This window comes from Bos javanicus, chromosome 19, assembly GCF_032452875.1.
Source record: "Bos javanicus breed banteng chromosome 19, ARS-OSU_banteng_1.0, whole genome shotgun sequence".
NCBI classification, from domain to species: Eukaryota; Metazoa; Chordata; class Mammalia; order Artiodactyla; family Bovidae; genus Bos; species Bos javanicus.
This window is the reverse complement of record NC_083886.1, coordinates 37,399,784-37,421,350: the sequence shown is the minus strand read 5'-3', so window position 1 is coordinate 37,421,350 and position 21,567 is coordinate 37,399,784. Positions and strand designations below refer to the sequence as shown.

The 21,567-nt window shown below is 37.6% G+C and overlaps 1 protein-coding gene across 1 annotated transcript in view; it reads left to right on the top strand.

Moving 5' to 3' along the window:
- The window catches only part of LUC7L3 (LUC7 like 3 pre-mRNA splicing factor), a 25,023-nt gene extending 3,456 nt beyond the window's left edge, over positions 1-21,567 (top strand). The window contains 11 exon segments of the mRNA XM_061391365.1: positions 7,317-7,383; positions 10,245-10,284; positions 11,220-11,364; positions 11,740-11,814; positions 13,095-13,199; positions 14,445-14,606; positions 14,972-15,255; positions 15,929-16,089; positions 19,417-19,557; positions 19,663-19,808; positions 19,810-21,567. Coding sequence (XP_061247349.1) covers positions 7,317-7,383; positions 10,245-10,284; positions 11,220-11,364; positions 11,740-11,814; positions 13,095-13,199; positions 14,445-14,606; positions 14,972-15,255; positions 15,929-16,089; positions 19,417-19,557; positions 19,663-19,808; positions 19,810-19,854 — 1,371 coding nt within the window. The 3' untranslated portion in view covers positions 19,855-21,567.

Here is a 21,567-nt window from a genome sequence, read left to right as displayed (position 1 = left end):
GTGACCCCATGGGCTGTACATTTCATGGAATTCTCCAGGCCAGAATACTGTAAATGTGTCTTTCCCTTCTCCAGGGGATCTTCCCAACCAGGGGTCGAACCCAGGTCTCCTGCATTGTAGGCGGATTCTTTACCAACTGAGCCACCAGGGAAGCCCAAAAGTGAAAAAGTTTAAACTATTAATTCTGATTCTAATATATAAAATGAGACCTTGTCCATCACTTACCAAACTCATGTATGCCCTCTGTTCAGTGAACACTTAATAGAAGGGAATTGAAATAAATGTTCTTTTCTGAAATCTTGCCAATGTTAACAGATAGCATCACATCGAAAGTTGTTTGGAAAAAAAGAAACAGTTAAGGTTACTGTCCACATTTTTTACTTGTGCTTTTTTTTAACATCTAAAAAAGATATTCAGAATCTGAAAAGGAAACCAGAAGCAAAAAATTAGTAATTATAGTGCATGACTTCTACAGGTGTTTTGTTAGTTTTAAACCATAGTCATCAAAATGTTTTTTTTCTGCCATAAGTGTAGACATTTCCTACCTCACTGTATAGTACATGGTAAGTGTTGGGCTTCTTGGAATTTCCAGCAGTCTCTGTGTAATGTATATAGTTACTGTTTGCTTTTTCTCTCCAAAACTTATAAACAGAAGTGAGTAGTGGAATGAACTCTGTGTATCCATGTGTGTAAGACACATTATCAGTATATGACTAGTATTATTTTCTCTGTATCTCCTACTTCTTTCATTATTTTGGAGCAGTTTTATCATTCAGCCTTAAAGACATGTCTAAAATGTGAGGACGATAACCACAGTATTATCACACTGAAAATATTAAAGTATTTCCTCAATCTTTGATTGATTGCTTCTGGAAAACCATGTGTGTGTCATTAGAACTTTAGACCTTTTATTTTTTGTATGCCCCATGTAGCTTGCAGGATCTTGGTTCCCAGATGAGGGACTGAACCCAGGCCCTCAGGCAGTGAAAGCTCGAAGTCCTAACAACTGGACAACCAGGGAATTCTGTGTCTCATTAGACTTGATTTCTTAACAAGGGGAGAAAGTAGCTTAAGTTAGTATACAGTGCTTCATTGTTTATGAAATATGTTTAATTTTCCATTTCTTGTAAGTTAGGAAGTTCCTTTGATTATTTTACAAAAATGTATCACTTAAAAAAATTTTTTTATATTTGGTTGCAGTGAGTCTTCGTTGCTGTGCATGGGCTTTGTCCAGTTGTGGCGAGTGGGGACTACTCTTGTTGCAGAGCACAGGCTCTAGGCACGGGTTTCAGTAGTTGCAGCAGGCAAGCTCAGTGGTTGTGGCACACGGGTTTAGTTGCTCCGTAGCATGTGGAGTCTTCCGTAGCCAAGGATCGAACCCATGTCCCCTGCATTGGCAGGCGGATTCTTATCCTCTGTGCCACCAGAGGAGTTCTGAATGTTTTTTTATAAACCTTGTTAAAAGTTGGGACTAAATGACTTTGGGAAGTAATGAAAGGCTTCTTAGCAGGAGAGAGATGTTTACTATCCCTGCTGCTGTGGAAAATTGATTAAAATTTTATGAAAACTTTGTGTAGGCAATGAAAAGAGTGAACTTTGATTAATTACTATATTAGAAATTGATTTTACTGTTTTATGTTCCCTCCAATTTAGGCTCATTAAAGTGATTCTTTTTACAGAAGTAAACTTGGTTTATGTAAGTATGCATGCGTGTATGCATGCCAAGTTGCTTCAATTGTGTCTGATTCTTTGCGACCCTATGGACCATAGCCCACCAGGCTCCTCCATGGGATTCTCCAGGCAAGAATACTGGAGTGGGTTGCTATGCCCTTCTCCAGGGGATCTTCCCAACCCAAGGATCAAACCTGCGGTCTCTTATGTCTCCTACATTGACAGGTGGTGTCCTTACCACTAGCTCCTCCTGGGAAGCCCATATGAGTATAATTTATAATTAACAACTTTCACTTATACTGTGGAGTCTTTCCTTGTAGGTACAATGTAAATGTACCTTAGTTTATTTCATGTAGATTACTTCGAGTTCTTTTACAATTGCCAACCTAGCTGCAGTGAACACTCTAGTACATAGAACTGAATCACTTGTAGGATAGGTTCCTAGAAAGATAATGACTAAGTTAAGTGCATATTTTACATTTTGATGGATGTTGCCAGGTTATCCGACAGCTCTAGTAATGTTTGGAGTGTTCCTTTTCTCAGCAGTGTATCTAATGTCAGATTTTGTTTTTATTTTTCACTTTGTTTAATGTGATGGAAACTCACAATTAAATTTTTCTAGTCAGATTCCTGAGATTGTTTGTATCTGCATTCTCTTATGTGGTAGTGAAAATTTTGATATTGAACTCTTCTGGTCTTTGCTGTTACCTTAATTTATCAGTTCAGTTCAGTCGCTCAGTCGTGTCCGACTCTTTGCGACCCCATGAATCGCAGTAGGCCTCCCTGTCCATCACCAACTCCTGGAGTTCACTGAGACTCACGTCCATCGAGTCAGTGATGCCATCCAGCCATCTCATCCTCTGTCGTCCCCTTCTCCTCCTGCCCCCAATCCCTCCCAGCATCAGAGTCTTTTCCATTGAGTCAACTCTTGGCATGAGGTAGCCAAAGTACTGGAGTTTCAACTTTAGCATCATTCCTTCCAAAGAAATCCCAGGGCTGATCTCCTTCAGACTGGACTGGTTGGATCTCCTTGCAGTCCAAGGGACTCTCTAGAGTCTTCTCCAACACCACAGTTCAAAAGCATCAATTCTTCGGCACTCAGCTTTCTTCACAGTCCAACTCTCACATCCATACATGACCACAGGAAAAACCATAGCCTTGACTAGACAGACCTTTGTTGGCAAAGTAATGTCTCTGCTTTTGAATATGCTATCTAGGTTGGTCATAACTTTCCTTCCAAGGAGTAAGCATCTTTTAATTTCATGGCTGCAGTCACCATCTGCAGTGATCTTCGAGCCCCAAAAAATAAAGTCTGACACTGTTTCCACTGTTGCCCCATCTATTTCCCATGAAGTGGTGGGACCGGATGCCATGATGTTCATTTTCTGAATGTTGAGCTTTAAGCCAACTTTTTCACTCTCCACTTTCACTTTCATCAAGAGGCTTTTTAGTTCCTCTTCACTTTGTGCCATAGGGTGGTGTCATCTGCATATCTGAGGTTATTGATATTTCTCCCAGCAGTCTTGATTCCAGCTTGTGCTTCTTCTAGCCCAGCGTTTCTCATGATGTATTCTGCATATAAGTTAAATAAGCAGGGTGACAACATACAGCCTTGACGTACTCCTTTTCCTATTTGGAACCAGTCTGTTGTTCCATGTCCAATTCTAACTGTTGCTTCCTGACCTGCATACAAATTTCTCAAGAGGCAGATCAGGTGGTCTGGTATTCCCATCTTTTGAAGAATTTTCCAGTTTATTGTGATCCACACAGTCAAAGGCTTTGACATAGTCAAAAAGCAGAAATCGGCGTTTTTCTGGAACTCTCTTGCTTTTTCCATGATCCAGCGGATGTTGGCAATTTGATCTCTGGTTCCTCTGCCTTTTCTAAACCCAGCTTGAACATCAGGAAGTTCACGGTTCACATATTGCTGAAGCCTGGCTTGGAGAGTTTTCAGCATTACTTTACTAGCGTGTGAGAGGACTGCAATTGTGCAGTAGTTTGAGCATTCTTTGGCATTGCCTTTCTTTGGGATTGGGATGAAAACTGACCTTTTCCAGTCCTGTGGCCACTGCTGAGTTTTCCAAATTTGCTGGCATATTGAGTGCAGCACTTTCACAGCATCATCTTTCAGGATTTGAAAGAGCTCCACTGGAATTCCATCACCTCCACTAGCTTTGTTCGTAGTGATGCTTTCTAAGGCCCACTTGACTTCACGTTCCAGGATGTCTGGCTCTAGGTGAGTGATCACACCATCGAGATTATCTGGGTCGTGAAGATCTTTTTTGTACAGTTCTTCAGGAGACTCACAATTATGTTGTGATTGTAGTCCTGGCATGCTGCAGTTCATGGGCTCCCAAAGAGTAGGACACTACTTAGTAGCTAAACAACAGCAACTACAAATTCTGCCCTTGCCACCCCCTTGCCCCCTCTTCTGAGCCCGTTTGATTATCAGATTGTTAGGTCCATGATGGACATTTAGTAAAGACTTGCTGAATAAGACTGTTAATATTTTTAGTTAAACATTCTCAATCTCTGGGAAAGGTTAAAACAAGCAGTTTAAGTAGCTAGGGTTTATTGGGTAGAGTAACAGTTGTTTTCATGTACCATTTCTTTACAGCAATATCTTAAGCAGAGTTGGAAAGTAAGAGCGCACAGAACAAAGAATTAGGAAAATAGGTTTTAATCTGTATTTTGTAAGTAGCCTGATGCCTTCTTGAAACTCTTAATACTTTGGCCACCTGATGCGAAGAGCTGACTCATTTGAAAAGACCCTGATGCTGGGAAAGATTGAAGGTGGGAGGAGAAGGGGACAAGAGAGGATGAAATGGTTGGATGTCCACTGACTCAATGGACATGAGTTTGAGTAAACTCCGGGAGTTGGTGATGGACAGGGAGGCCTGGCGTGCTGCAGTCCATGGGGTCGCAAAGAGTTGGACACGACTGAGTGACTGAACTGAACTGCCTTCAGGGCAGATCATGTGGTTGATCTCATCTCAGATGGAGTGATGGAGAAGGCAATGGCACCCCACTCCAGTACTCTTGCCTGGAAAATCCCATGGACGGAGGAGGACGGCTGCAGTCCATGGGGTCGCACAGAGTCGGACACGACTGAAGTGACTTAGCAGCAGCAGCAGATGGAGTGATAGGACTAAATTACAGGTAGAGCTGCTGGCATAGCTTGTTTGATTGTCTCGAGTGCCTATTTAAGAACGTAATGGGTATTTTTAAAAACAGACTGATTTGCCCGTTTCTCTCAATAAACATACTAAAATTTACAGTCCCACTATGAAATAGTTGTTATCTCCTTTTTTTGTATTGAGAATACCAAGGCAGAGTTACAGATTTAGTTTTTCATAGTTGAAAAGTGGCAGCCAAAAATAAAAAATCACTGTTTTGATTCTCCAAACATACCGATTTCCACTTGCCTATTTTCATACTCTGCTGAGTTTGTCTTTTCATGCCTAGAATGTGTTGTCATTAATTTCTGAACTTAACCAGTTCAGAGACTTAACCAGGTTAAGCTTTACACCTGACATTCCTGACTAAATTCCTATTTGTTTCTAGTGATGCATGTACTGACACACTTAAAATGATGCAAAATTGAACAAATCAGACTTTTTAATAATTAGAAAAGTATATAGCATTTAAAAACATTAGCCTTTTGCACATAAAGAGCCCTTTTTTAGTTGAGGTATAGTTGATATTATATTAATATAAATTTAGAGTATACAACAGAGTGATTTACACTTTTTAAAGAGTGTAGTCTATTTATAGGTACTATAAGGGGCTTCCCAGGTAGCTCAGTGGATAAGGAATCTGCCTGCAGTATAGGAATTCGATCCCTGGGTTGGGAAGATCTGGAGGAGGCCATGGCAACCTACTGCAGTATTCTTGCCTGGAGAGTCCCATGGACAGAGGAGCCTGGCGGGTTCCATAGGGTCATAAAAAGTTGGACACAACTTGAAGCAATTGAGCACACACAGAGTTACTATCAAATATCAGCTGTATTCCCTGAGCGGTACTTCTTTGTAGCTTATTTAACTTATATTCTTATATATCATAGTCTGTGCCTCTTAATACCCTGCCCCTATTTTGCCCCTCTTCCCTCTCCCCACTGGTTGTCTACACTGCAGTTTGTTTTGTTGTTATTTTCACTAATTTCCTTTATTTTTTTTTAGAGACCTCAAATACATACAGTGTTTTGCCTCTGTTTGGCTTATTTCACTAAGTATCATTTCCTCCAAATCTATCTGTGTTGTTGGGAATGGCAGATTTCCATTTTTCATGGCTGATTATTGTTCCATCATGTATATTTACCTCATTTTCTTAATTCATCCGTGTGTTGATGGACATTAAGGATGCTTCCATTCTTGACTATTATAAATAATGCTGCTGTGAACATTGGTATGAATTACTGTCTTCATTTTCTTTGGATGTGTACTCTGGAGTGGAATTGCTGGATTAAATACAGTGGCTTTATTTTTAGTGTTTTGAGGAACTTCCATGCGGTTTTTTTCAGGGTGGTTGCACCAGTTCACATTTCTGCCAGCAGTGTGCCAGGGGTTCCCTTTTCTCCACATCCTCGCCAGCGTGTTACTTGTGGTCATACTGAGCCTTTTTAATAATTTAAAGTATTAGAATTTTCAAAAGAAAATGGTACAAAGATACTATGACATATCGCTACATGTAACAGGATTAATATTGATATAAAGCTAAATCTGTTGTTTAGATGTGATTGTTGAATCTGGTTGTTCTGTATGACTTTAGTTCCTCTGGACACAGCTTATGGGACCTCACTGCTTCAAATAAGTGTAAAACATTTGACCTTTGAAGCAAAAAACAGTATTTCAAATGCAACATCCAGTTCTAAATGTCTCAAAAAAAACTCATTCAATCCTAAATTTAGTAGACCTTTTCTACCTTTTCTTGTACATTGATAATTTACCCAATAGCAATGAAGGCTTATATGGAGATATTTTGGAATTTTGCTTAACAGATTTTGGTTTGCAGTGTTACAAAATTAAATTTAGTATAGAGCAGTCTCAGAATATATCTGAAGGAGTTACAAAAGTACCCATGGGAGAGAATTGAAAATTGGTCTTATGTTAATAATTCTTCCTCATACCTTAGAAGTCACTCAGTGCTGGCATGTGTGAAAATATCCAGCACGCTTTAGGGCCTGTTACAAGATCTCTTTAAGTGAAAATACAGAACCGGATCATTTTAAATGAGTATTATTTGGAATTTAGGCAGTGATTTCCAAATCCTCATGTGTAAATTGGTTCTGGTCTTTAACAAAGTTGAAACAATAAGAACACTGCAGTGTTTTGTGTGTTTTTTTTTTTTTTTTTAATTTTTTAAAAAAATTACCTTTATTCTGGATGTCTTTATCCAAAACTTGTTCTTTCTGGGGATTAAGGCAGTGATTTCTATTACTGTCAGTCTTGCATTTCTTATACTGAAATCCAGGAGTCTGAAAGTCATTAATTTGTCTAAATGACTTAACAAATGAAATTGTTCTTAAACTTACTTGGTTGAAAGATGTAGATCATGAAATGAGAAAATGGTTATTTGGCATCCTTTTCTGGCATAGTTTTAAAACTGACTAGTTTCAAAAAGTTAAGTCACCTTTGTTTTTTCACTAGGTTTGTAAATACTACCTCTGTGGTTTTTGTCCTGCGGAATTGTTCACAAACACTCGTTCTGATCTTGGTAAGTAAATTTTCTATAATTTTTGTTGCATTTATGATTAAAGAGAAAGTGATACTTTATAATTTTGGAAAGAAATTTTCTGTTAAAGGTGTTGATAATTTCTTTCCTGGCTTTTTAAAAAAAATGTATTAACAAATGCCAGTCTAATTAAACCTGGTGGCTTATTTGAATCTACATATGTATTTCCATTCCCTCCTGAAACCCCTCCACTAAAATGAATATTAAAAACAAAAAAGGTGTAAACGGAAGACGAGATAACATTAGAGATGTCAACAAATTTTTGGAAGATGACAAGTGGATGGAAGAATAGCAGAGAAACCTGTATCCTAAAAGCCTGCAGAAGGGGATATTAAACAGAAGCAAGAGTTTGATCAGCAGAACCCTGGACAGGCTCAGGATTTGGAGGCATCAGGTACCATAGAAGGCAGAGTTGAATTACGGGGCTGAAAACCAGAGATTAGTCTAGTTCAGGGTTTCTCAACCTTGACATTTGACAGTTTGACCTGGAAAATTCTGTGCGTGGGGAAGTGGGAGGGTCTCTTGTGGGTTGTAGGATGCTTAGCAGCATCCTTGGCCTCTATGGAAGTAGATGTCAGTAAAAATCTCCCAATTTTGACAACCAAAAATGCCTCCAGGCACTTCTAGATATCCCTGGGGGCAAAACTGCCCCATCTTGAGAAGCACTAGTCTGGGTGGTCTGACCTGTGCATCAGGTAATTCTGTCTCCCATGCCAACAGCACTGGAGACCAGGGGGTTATGTTCTGAAGAAATTGGGCTAAATGAACCACAAAATCCCAAAATCGACCATTTTCTCTCCAGGATGGTACATAACTAGTATCATTCTAGAAATATAAAATGGAAATTAAATTCGTTAAGCACAGTGCTTGCCCTGAAGCAAAAAGAGCACATTATGGCTGGATATATCTAGGTATTGGGATTTACAGATACAGGACAGGGCAGTAATGAATAAAAATGAGAATGTAAGAGAGATTAAATGAGTCTGTTTTCTTAATAGTGAGGTTTTCCCATTCCCTTCCTCTGCCCTGTTCCTAGAAGGATACAGCCAGATGTTTTTTCCCCAGGCAGAAGAGAAGAGGATTCTTTAGAGAAAGTGAACAGTTCCAGAGAAGTGATCTACAGGTACTGACCCTTGGGGAATCTCCTAAAAGAAAGTCTTGCTGCCTGATTTTCCTATGGTAAAGCCTATTAGTTGACAAACCCTGCCTGTGCATACCAACTTCAAGTCAGATTTTGGAAGTATTTTGCCAGCCAAGATTGTTATTTGAAGAAAACCTTCAAACATAAAAGATTAACCAAAACCAACAGAAAAAAAAGAATTTAGTGGAATATGGTGATAATGGGAGAAAACAGAAGAAAAAATTTTTAAAGCTGTAACTAAATTTAGTATCCTCGGAGAAATAAGAGAAAATATCAGAAGGAATAGGATGCTATATAAAAAGAAAAGTTTTGAAAAAATAAAGAGTTGTTGAAATTAGAACTAGAGAACTATGAACATCAGTGGGAAGTTTTGAGGATAAAATAAATTTGTGGTATGTTGAGAAAAAATTAAAATTTGAAAAAATTCTATCAGTCCAGTGCTGTGATAGCTAATTAAGAGAGTTCTAGATAGAGAAAACAGAAGGGAGAAAATCTTAAGATTGCATTACTGAAGGATTTTACTCTCTAGATGGAGTGAATCCTTCTAGAACTCAGCACAGCAAATGATAAAAAGATCCATATCAAAGCACATTATTGTGAAATTCCAAAACACCAGGGGTGGGGTGGGGCATACAAGATTATCAATCAGAATGTCCTCAATTTGTCAGTAGCAACACTGGAAGCTTGAAGACACTGGAGAAACATCCTCGGGATTCTGAATGGTAAAATGTTTTTACCTAGGTTAGCTGTATAGCCAAACAGCAAAATACGAGTGTGAAGAAAGACATTTTCAGGCATGCATGGTCTCAACAATATCTACCAGGAACCTTTTCTGTGGACACTCATGGGTGTAAACCAAGAAGGAAAAAAATAAGAGAGCCAGTAAACTGTGTCTAGTACAGACCAGAAAAGGACTTTAAAAGGATGACAGCTCCATTAGTGAGCTTAGGGGAAAAAGTAGCTCTGATTGAAGCAGGATGGAAAGCTCATGGAAGAAAATAAAGCTGATTTGATTATCTGATATATTTTGAAACTTGAGGGAGATTATTACTGAGCTAGTTTTGATAGCTGAGTTAGTGTCTGGAGTGAATTTGGAAATAGAACATACAAGAGACTGAACTGAAGAAAAAAATTCCAGTAAGTGTATCAAAAGTGTCATCATAATGCCCTTTTTGCTTAACTCGGGAGTTAATAGGACATGGCATCAAAATATAAACACTGAATGTTCATTTAAACTAAATTTTTCATGCCTAAGTTAAACCAAAAAACAAAATAAGCATAGAATTTAGAAATATGGAGGCAAATTCCAGAAGAGAAAGCTAAAAGGGTTAAAGTTGCCTTTTGGAGATGGTAAGAGGTAGGACTAGGGTGCTGGTCTTAACAGTATTCACAGAGACTAATGGTTCAGACCAAAGGTCTGCCATCATCCTAGCTTACTTGGCAGTCAGGAATAATTTTTTCATCCCTCTCTCTCCTTTTACCATATAGTACATCTTGAAGGCTAAGGAGAACAATTTTCATTTGTGTACTTGGGCATGTTGCTTCATGATTTAGTAGGCTCAATTTACATGTCTGCAGACTACTCAGTGATTAAATGGATCTTCTTTCCTTTTTTTAAAAAAATAACTTCCTTTTGTTTTGACAAGAGAAAAGTTAATTTCAGTAATTTATATTGAATACATTCATATTTCTTGTGTTTTAGGACCATGTGAAAAAATTCATGATGAAAATCTACGAAAACAGTAAGTTACCTTTTTTGGGATGATCGGAATTTATGTGAAATGAATGTCATGTAGAGGTCCTACTCATTAGTTGGGGGTCATAGAAAGTGATACAGCTATATGTAGCATCACCATACGAGTTCATACTGTATGCCAAGCATAAGCCTAAGCTTTTTTTCTGTATCCCATCTGTTTTTTTATTTTTCGCTTAGTCGCTTCAATCATGTCTGACTTTGAGACCCCCTGTACTGTAGCCCACCAGGCTTTTCTGTCCATGGGATTCTCTGGACAAGATTACTGGAGCGGGTTGCCATGCCCTCCTCCAGTTTTTATTTTTTAGTTTATTATTATTTTTTGGCTGCTCCTCCCAGCTTGTATGATCTTAACTCCTTGACCAGGGATTAAACCCAGGCCATGACAGTGAAAACACTGAGTCCTAACCACTGGACCTCCAGAGAATTCACTCGCTTTTTTTTTTTTTTTCCTTTCACATTTGTTTTTTTAACAGACCTAATTCTATAAATGAAACTTGTCCTGGAGCCAGGGTCACAGATCGAGGATAATGTTCACCTAGATCTGCCCATTGGTAACATCTGTGCTCTTTATACACTGTTAAATGCTACCTCTTTACCAGAATGAGGGACCTCTGGAAATTCACTTCTTATGGATGTGCCTGGTTTACTCTTCAGTACTTTTTTTCTTCTTCTTCTTTTTTTTTTTTTTTTTTTTTTTAACTTTTTTGCGTATGCCACATGGCTTGTGGCATCTTAGTTCCCAGACTAGGGTTTGAACCCAGGCCTACAGCAGTGAAAGCAGGGAGACCTAACAATTGGCCTGCAAATTCCCTGCCCTTCAGTCTGAATGCAGTAGTAGTTCATGAGATTAGTGAAGATAGAATATGAGAGTTGTAAATGGATAAAGAATTGGAAAGAAAATATTTATTTTCGTTTCATTAGGTATGAGAAGAGTTCTCGTTTTATGAAAGTTGGCTATGAGAGAGATTTTTTGCGATACTTACAGAGTTTACTGGCAGAAGTAGAACGTAGAATTAGACGAGGCCATGCTCGTTTGGCATTATCTCAAAACCAGCAGTCGTCTGGGGTGAGTATGAATTAATTTATGATCTTTGTAAAGTGTCCTTTCCTCTGGCAAGCCAGCGATCTCCCTAGTATTGAAACTTGGGCTCAAGTTCAGTCATTGCTTTATATGTTTTAAAATGACATAAAACTTAAAAAGGTGGTTTTTTTCAGTCTTTATTAGTAAATTAATATTTTGCTAATCAGAAATTTTTTATCTTAAATATCAGTAACTGACAAAATATGTAACTGATTAACAAAAATTGAGATAATTGAGTTACTGTCCTTGTGATTTAGCATTTCAGTTATTAAATACAAATACTAGGTATGGTATATAGAAGTTAAATGTTTATTTTTGTATTTTAGTTGTTGATAATACACATTCTATTGTCTTCATCAGGCAGCTGGTCCAACAGGCAAAAATGAAGAAAAAATTCAGGTTCTAACAGATAAAATTGATGTACTCCTGCAGCAGGTAAGAATTGGAACTCCTCCTAGAATTGCTAAAATTAAAAAGACTGACAGTATCAAATATTAGTGAAGATCTGGGCAAACAAACTATTTTGCTCTGTTGGGATTATTTAAAATGATGCAGGCACTTTGGAAAAGAGTTTCTTTCTTCAAAGGTTAAGAGATGCACTATGAGCCATTCCACTGCTAGATATTAATCTAAGAGGTGAAAGCATATGTTTACACAGAGTTGTATACCAGTGTTTATTCATAATAGATGCAAAAAAAAAAACCCAACCCCAAACAAACCTGAAAACAAATGTCTGTCAGTAGGTTAATGGGTAAACAAATTGTGATGTACTTATACAGTAATGTTTGCAACCCCTTGACGGTAGCCTACCAGGCTCCTCTGTCCATGGGGTTTTCCAGGCAGTAGTACTGGAGTGGATTGCCATTTCCTTCTCCAGTGGATCTTCTGACCCAGGGATCAAACCCAGGTCTCCCGCATTGTAGACAGACGCTTTACCGTCTAAGCCACCAGGGAAGTCCTACAGTGATAGTACACAGTGATAAAAAGGAATTAACTATTTGGAATAATATTGATGAATATAGAGATACTAGATTGAGTGAAAGAGGCTAAGCCCCACAAAAGGAATAGAGTACATGGTTCCATTTAAATACAGTTCTAGAAAATGCAGACTAATTTATAGTGACAGAAAACAGATGGGTGGTTGCTTTGGGAGGAGGCACAACACAGAGACAGTAGGAAACTTGGGTGGAGTTGCTTATTATCTAGACTGTGGTGTTGCTGCTGCTGCTAAGTCGCTTTAGTCGTGTCTGACTCTGTGACCCCATGGACTGCAGCCCACCAGGCTTCTCCGTCCATGGGATTCTCCAGGCAAGAACACTGGAGTGGGTTGCCATTTCCTCCTCCAATGCATGAAAGTGAAGTCGCTCAGTGGTGTCTGACTCTTAGCGACCCCATGGACTGCAGCCTACCAGGCTCCTCCATCCATGGGATTTTCTGGGCAACAGTACTAGAGTGGGGTGCCATTGCCTTCTCCCGACTGTGGTGTTAACCTTATGAAATTGTCTACCCTGGAAATTTTCTGTGTATTTCCTGTCAAGTATATGTAGTTAATGCTGTGGGAAAAAATCGATTAAGGGTAAATTAAACCCAGAGAGGCTTCACTAAACAAAACATACCCAAACAACTTCAAGCTCATGAAGCTTGAGGGTAAAAAGAAAAATACTAGGATAGTGTGGTTAGAAAGATATCCTGACTGCTTTTTGAATTCCTCTTAGATTGAAGAATTAGGATCTGAAGGAAAAGTAGAAGAAGCCCAGGGAATGATGAAATTAGTTGAACAGTTAAAAGAAGAGAGAGAGTTGCTTAGGTCCACAACTTCGGTGAGTAGCAACTTCATTTTGATATAACCATGCTGTTAGCTGTGTATTGCTAGGATCTGTTCCTATTTACAAATAATTTTCTAATGTCATCAAACTTTTATTTTAAAGGGCCACATAGTATTTATGATTTCAGGTCATAAGAAATGTAATAAAAGCTCTGTTTTTACATTTATATTACAAAATAGCTTTAGGCAATGTGGAAACAAATGTCTGTAATTTTGTTTGAATGAAACTTTGCAAAAACAGACCTCTAGCTGCTGGTTTGCTAACCAGTGCCTTAAGTATTTTGGTTGGGCTTAGGTTTTGGTGGGTTTTTTTTTTGTTGTTGTTGTTACTAATCAAATAACTTAGTTCATATTTACCTTACTACAGAATTGGTATACTCTTAATAATACCTCTACTTATTTAACTTTGAATTAGATGATATAGTATACATGTTTTAGATATTGATGGTAAAATATAACTGAGCGTTGATTTCTAAATATTAAAAGGGTATGTTCAGATTATATGCAGTGAGTTCAATTCCTTAATGATTTTGAAAAACTTTTTTTATTATTTTTATTATTTTTGGTTTTTCTGGGTCTTCATTGCTGTACTTGGGCTTTCTCTAGTTACAGAAAGTGGAGGCCACTCTCTAAGCCCATTGACTTCAGTAGCTGAGGCACAGGGGCTCTTTAGGTGCAACCCGAGGGCCCGCCCTAGAGCCTGCAGGCTTCAGTAGTGGAAGCACACAGTCTCCGTAGTTGTAGCTTTCAGGCTGTGGAGTGCAGGCTCGGTAGTTGTGGCATATGGGCTTAGTTGCTCCGAGGTACATGGAATCTTCCCAGACCAGGGATCAGACCTGTGTCCCCTGCATTGGCAGGCAGATTCCTATTTACTGCGCTACCAGGGAAGTCCCAAAAAACATTTTTAATATGGAGTCCACATCTTTAACCTGTTGAACCAAGCAGGAAATGAATTCAGACTAAAATAGGTAGCTTTCTGAAAGGTAGATTAGCTTTTTCGAGGTGATATGTAGTTCAAGGGTTATAATAGAGGGATGAGGTCGTAATACTTCTTGAAAAGTTGATTGCTATTGTCATGCTTCCCATGTCTAAAAGTTGCTGCTAAGTATTATGTCTTTGGGGAAATGGAAAGTAGCAGTTCACAAAATTAAAAATATTTTCTAAATGTTAAAAGTATTTTTGAGGGGAATTTGTTTTTCTCTTGATCAGATATTTTATAATAACTGATTTATCATTTCAGACAATTGAAAGTTTTGCTGCCCAAGAAAAACAAATGGAAGTTTGTGAAGTGTGTGGAGCCTTTTTGATAGTGGGAGATGCCCAGTCCCGGGTAGATGATCATTTGATGGGAAAACAGCACATGGGCTATGCCAAAATTAAAGCTACTGTAGAAGAATTAAAAGTAAGTTTCTTATGAGCATATATTTTAGCTATATCTAGTACTTTATATTAGTGTGGTTAAGAATTGATTGTGTAGATTTAAAACTATATTTTTGCTGGGTTATTTGAGGTAGTGATAATTCCTGTAATATTTTGCTATTCATCAGATGAGCAAAGTGCTTTATTTTCTTCATAGTGTCAGGAATTTGGGAGAAGGAATATTCCTGAGGGTTTAGTCAAATATCTTGTGTACATACATGGTGTTAAGATTTTTAGGGTATCAAATTTCATAAGTTGGTCTACAGTTGATTCATGTTAGGTAGCCGTTGTTTGACAGCATCATTAAGGTTATTTAGTTCTAAAAAAAATCAAATTTGATTTCTTTAGGAAAAATTAAGAAAAAGAACTGAAGAACCTGATCGTGATGAGCGTTTAAAAAAGGAGAAGCAAGAACGAGAAGAAAGAGAAAAAGAAAGGGAGAGGGAAAGAGAAGAGAGAGAGAGGAAAAGACGAAGAGAAGAGGAAGAAAGAGAAAAAGAAAGAGCTCGAGACAGAGAAAGAAGAAAGAGGAGTCGATCACGAAGTAGGCATTCAAGCCGAACTTCTGACCGAAGATGCAGCAGGTCTCGGGATCACAAAAGATCACGAAGTAGAGAGAGAAGGAGGAGCAGGTATATTGAACACGAGACAGTGCCAGGCATATAGTGATAGTTGCTCAGTTGTGTCCCACTCTTTGAGACCTTGTGGACTGTAGCCTGCCAGGCTCCTCTGTCCATGGAATTCTCCAGGAAAGAATACTGGAGTCAGTTGCCATTTCCTCCTCCAGGGGATCTTCCCGACCCAGGGATTAAACTGGGTCTTGTGCATTGCAGGTGGATTCTTTACCTAGTGTCTGAGTGTGCATTAAATAATAGTAATTACTGGTGAATTCCTTAGTATTTGGGACCCTCTTAAGTCTCATTAAGCACTCGGGCAGATGAAAGTTGAATCATTGAACGAGTTCATCTTGTAGGCAACTTCACTGCTTGCTCTTAGGCCGCTGAAGGAGATTTGATGCAATCTTATTAGGGAGTTAGTGTAATGGATGAGTGCTTCTCTTATTGATTCTAAGACATTTAAATCATAAATTATTTTGGGTAGGATTACCTATTTGAAAAATTGAGGTTAAGGACTTTCAATTTTCAGTTCTTAAGGTTTCTTATATAAATGTGTTTTAATAGTAGATTGTATTCATTTGCCTTTGAGAGTGATTTTGCTTTAAATTTTGCTTATGTAATTCTTCAAGATTTTTTCTCACTGTAATATCAGCTGAAGTTGCTCTCCTTTTGTTTCAAATTATTTAAGAAGTAGAGATCGACGAAGAAGCAGAAGCCACGATAGATCAGAAAGAAAGCATAGATCTCGTAGTCGGGATCGAAGAAGATCAAAAAGCCGAGATCGAAAGTCATATAAGCACCGGAGCAAAAGTCGAGACAGAGAACAAGATAGAAAATCGAAGGAGAAAGGTTAGTTTTTGTGAGAATTTGATTCTTAAAGGGACTGTTTTCACTTTGTCTCTTCACTAACTCACTTTTCTTCAGACACAAGCAGAGTTCCACTTCAAGCTGTATTTATTTTTACTTTTGATGAACCCCATTCAATAGGAGACAAGTCTTATTTTCTCTTCTGCTGATTTATGAGAATGACAGTTGACCTTGTGTTTTCTTAGAACATGTTCAAGTCGCATGCTTCAATTTATAACTTGAAAGCTTATCATTTAAATTCTTCCAAGTATTGCATTACCTGTTAGGATTATTAGGCTGTAGAATTCTGGGTTATTGGCAACATTTTTTAGTTATTTGGCAACACTTGCTGCAGTGTTCCATAATACTCTGAAGAGTAAATGTACAGTATTGCATTGGTCTTCAAGTACAGCATTTATTTAATTCTATAGTACTTTTAAGTTTTCATAAGTTGAATGCCTTATGTGTGCGTGTTGTGCCCCCTCCCCCTCGGTGCGTGCCTTTTTTTTATCAAAACATGCGTTTTCCCTTCTATTTTTTCCTTTGATTTTCTGTGACATTCCAGTAGCTGGTTGACTGCTTAATCAACTTTTCATTTTGTCTTTGGCATGTTTTCACAAGGATATTCTCACCTTTCAATTTGGCCTTCATTGAATGATGAACGATAATTCTTTTAATAATTAGGGTCCCATTTCTGCATATTCTTCAGATTCTTTGTACACTTTTTTTTTGGACTGGGCTTTTCTGCTTTGCATGGTTTTCAGGAATGAGAGAAAGGGCTTATTTCTAATTTTATTGGCTCTGCTTATTCCATCCTGTTCTGCCTATCTGTGTCCATGTTTGATCACCAACATATGTGTGCTCACGTATGGATTTATTACATTAGACATGTATGTGATACTCATTATTTTCTTTTATGAAATTAGTCTGGTTTTTGTGGGGTTTAACAGTTGAGTTAGGAAACTGGCAAACAGTAGATTATCTTTTTTTTTTCCTTCAGTCTTCAGCTTTTATTTTTCCTCAAATAAGTGCACCTTCTCTTTTTAAAAGATTTAGATATATTGGCTTTTTCTAGAACATGGAGCAAATGTTAAAAAGTAGGAAACAGGGTGATTTTTAAAACTTTCATGAGCTTTAGTATCTGCCATTTAAGTTCAGAAGTTATTTTTGTGATTCAAAAGGCAATTGATACCAAGAATTAACTGACTTTAATTAGTTTTTAAGTAAGCTTCACTCAACCTTTTGGCAAGACTTTCTGTGTAATGTATTTGGGGGGGTCAACTCAACAACCAGATATATCTCTTGTCAGAGATGAAGGTAATCACTTTGAGAACTAAACCTCTTCGCTGAATCTTCATTCATGTCACTTAAAATAGTTGGATTGGTTCTCAGGGACAGAAACTAGGTAGCTTTTATAACTATTTGGGATCAAAATTGAGCTATAAATTGCACTGGCCTGACTTAAAAAGAGTTTGTGTAATTTTTCGAGAGAGCAGAGAGAATGAATTGCTAAGCTATGATCCTTATTATAATGATGACATCATAGAATATAATCAGACTTGTTTAAGTAAAATAAACTGGACTGTGTTTGGATTGTGGACGAATGGATTTTCCTGGTCAGATGTGGAAGAAGGAGTGAAGACTGGATTCAGGGAAACTCTGCCTCTGGTCTGTCTTGAAAGATTGGGTTTGCCATTACAGATTTATTTTAAATGTTGGGATCTCTTTTAAAAATGACATAATTTATTGACTTTTTCAAATAACCGTGTGGCCGGTTAGCCATTCTTGTATATTAAGGCCTGAACTTTGAGGTCAGATATGAGTAGTAGTGAACATTTGATGACAGTGAGTAAGACGGAGCTCACGTGCTGTAATGAAAGCACTTTATCTCACTCCACAAACAAAAAGTGGTTTCTTGCACAAACCTGTCTTTGTTACCACCGACCAGTTTAGGGCGCTCTCTTTTGTCAAGAGAGGTTCCTTTTTTAATCCATAGCCCTAAAGTCCACCACACTCTGTGGATGTCCTTAGGACTATTAAGATCTACCATATTTATATAGGGCAGAAGATAAGATTATTGGACTGACTACTAGTCCTCTACGGGGCAACAAGACGACTCTTCCTCCTTGAAGCTACCTGTGCACCGGAGAAGCCCATAAGGCACAAAGGGAGGACTTTCCCACAAGGTCAGTTAGAGCACACTGTACTGCACAGTTCTCGTAAGTGAACAGACGAGACATGAAGCGAGTCCTGCAGTCAGCTATTTGGACATTGCTTGGTGAATTTTGCGAGTGTTACGGACGGAATATATTTCTTCACATAAGATCTTCAGTTCTTAATGTTCTTTGAGTGAGTGCCCCCCACAGCCCCATAACCATACTTTTTCGTTACCATCCCTCTCCCAGTTACTTGATGTTGTGTCTTAACAACTTTGTCTAGAATCTGTAGAAGGTTCTGCTTCTCTTAAAACACATCTTTCTGTCTTATCAACTATTGTTAGACCAGCTATTCTTAGTTTTAAAGAAAAGATGATTTTTCCAGGTTTGTAGTTTGCTTTAAAATTTTCTCCAGAAATCCTTTGTTAGGTAGTAATTGGAACTGAAAAAGCTAGAACATAACTTGCTCCATGTACCACTTTTTGCCTCTAGCCTTTAGTTTCACGATTCCAAAGAAAACAGAAGGAAAATTTGACCTTTTTTTCACCCTTTATTTGCAGCTGAGATGAATTTTTATTTCTCTCTTTGGAAAAAATAATTTTGAGATGGCATATATGTTACTTAGCGAAGCACAAAAGTTCAGTAATTGAAATGGGATTTAAGATCCACTTTCATTGGTGTTGTCCCTCTTGGGTCTTCAAATATATATAGGTATAAGTCATCTTTTGCATTTAAAAATATATAGTCGGAGAAGCATGCCTATAAATGTTCACCTTTTTGCAGTTACTGTTTTTACCGTTTTAACTTCGTTCATGTGAACAGTTTTTTGTCCTGTCTTTCTTGCCTTTCCCATTGCCTTTTGATGGTCTTTACTCCAAGTGAAATTTACTTACGTTTTAGATTCTGCGGTGATTTGGTGTTGCCTGTGCATATCACCAGTTTCAGAGAATTTGCCCACTATTTTTACCTTTTGCTTTCTATAATTCCCTGTCCTGCCCTCTCCCTCCTTTATAAATTGCAAATTTTATCCCTTTTATAGATTTATCAAACTATTACTTGCAGTCTGTGGGAAATGATAGTCTTTTCATCTCTAAATTGTTTTCACTTTTCAAAGTGTCATATATGTTTTGTATTTTACTTTAAAATCCATGATCAATGTCTTCTTTTATGGCAGAAAAGAGGGGATCTGATGATAAAAAAAGTAGTGTGAAGTCCAGTAGTCGAGAAAAGCAGAGTGAAGACACAAACACTGAATCAAAGGAAAGCGATACTAAGAATGAGGTCAATGGGACCAGTGAAGACATTAAATCTGAAGGTGACACTCAGTCCAATTAAAACTGATCTGATAAGACCTCAGATCAGACAGAGGTAAGTGGATTGTTTCTCACTTTGATTAGGGCTTTTTGTTACTGTTTGACAGTGCAGCGTAAGTATGCACAGATGAAGATGGAACTAAGCCGAGTAAGAAGACATACAAAAGCATCTTCTGAAGGAAAAGACAGTGTAGTCCTGCAAAACATTTTGAGGTACATTGTTTTGTCTCAGCTATTTTGTAGCAGACTCGTGCCCCCCGTTAGTGTGCCTCTTTGCAAATTATTGCCCACATTTGTAATATAGTCGCCATTGAAAAGTTAATTATCCTTTTTTTAGGGATTTTGCTGTCATTTCTTGTTTTTTGTTTTTTTTTCTTTTTTTTTTAATAAAAAGGTTGAACTGTTTTTTATTTTTTTTCTTTTTGGTATTAAGTCCATCTTGTGTTGGTACATTGGCAGAGACATATGCTTTAAAACTTAAATATTTCTGAGGCACATGTTGGACTACTTTGTTTTAATTAAACTGCTAGTATTTCTTTGTCAAGGATGTTTCTAGTTTTTTGCTTTATTGCCTTGCATTCTAATGCAGTTTGTTCTGTAACTCGAGAGCCAGTAGCATTGGATTGATGGAAGTGTAGGGTTTATGAATTATTGCAGCTGACTACCATACCTCACACAGCGTTGGTGTTGTGAGCGGCCCATGAAAAGCCAAATTAAAAATCAAGGATTCAGTCAAACTAAGCAGGTACTCATGCCAGGTACTCCTTTCTCTACCCACATCCATGTTTGAATGCTATTGCCTGTGATCTTTACGCTTAACTGTTGTGTATCTTTTTGTTCTTTACAAGAAGCACAGAGGGGTTTTTTTGTGTATTGCGTGAAAACTTATAATCAGATGTTAACAGAATGGAATTTTTTTTCAACTGTGTGTAGGGATGCAGTGGTGCCCAGAATTAGATATCTTTAAAGAATTTTAAATACAATAAACACTTCATATTATTCGCCTTGTTACATTCAATGCAATTCTCAAGTCTTTAAGAGGTATGTTGTGTTTAATATTTCCTCCTGTGTAGGAGAATTCGCAGTCAGCCATAGGAATATTAGGAATCATCACTGGCTGATACATCTAAAGCAGCAGTGAATAGCAAGGACAGACACCTTTAAACAGAAACACAAAGAACTGATGAACCATGTAGAATGAATTTGGGTTTTTAAAGAACTGTTAAAAGTCAGTCTTTAAGAGGGTTCTTGAAACCTGTAAACTGTTCATTCTTTGGGCTAGTGGCATGGGATTAAATATTCCTAATGAAAGGAAGTACCAATTAGTTGAATTGTTGATGACCTTCCTTTTCTAGGATAGCAATATAGTGTTATATTTGTGTGAGCCATTCACATAGAGGCAAGCATACACAGGCACATGGTTTTAAAAAACCACACTGATGCCTTGATAATTGAAAAGAATACAAACATTCCATATACATATATAAATTAGAAGTTAGTGACTGGGCCACTTAGTCATGAAAATTTGCCTTATACATGTTGTCTAATTATCATTTTTCCGCAAATTTTGCTTTGTAGGAATACTGTTGGAAGATTTTTGGAAGAAAACTGAAAACGGCATAAAGTGAAGATCGACATTAAAATGAGGTGAAAGAAAACTATAGTGGCATAGAAAAAGTTAAAGCTCGGTTAGTTTGTTTTTTTTTTTTTATTAAAAATTAATTCAGGACTGATGTGACCTATCAGATTTCAGAACATGTATTAATAGCATATATATGCCACTGAAAACTTAGGTCCTGTATCATATCTTTTTCTTTAAGACTTTTTAAGAAATATTACCTAAACATGTGGCTTGCTCAGTGTTTAATTGCAAGTTTTCATTCTTGGGACTTTGAAAACGAGATTAAACGTTAATATTTGTGTGAATCAGACTAAGTGGGATTCCGTTTTTACAACTCTGCTAGCCTTTGGATTTAGAAGTGAAAATAAAGTATCTCCGACTTTCTGTTACA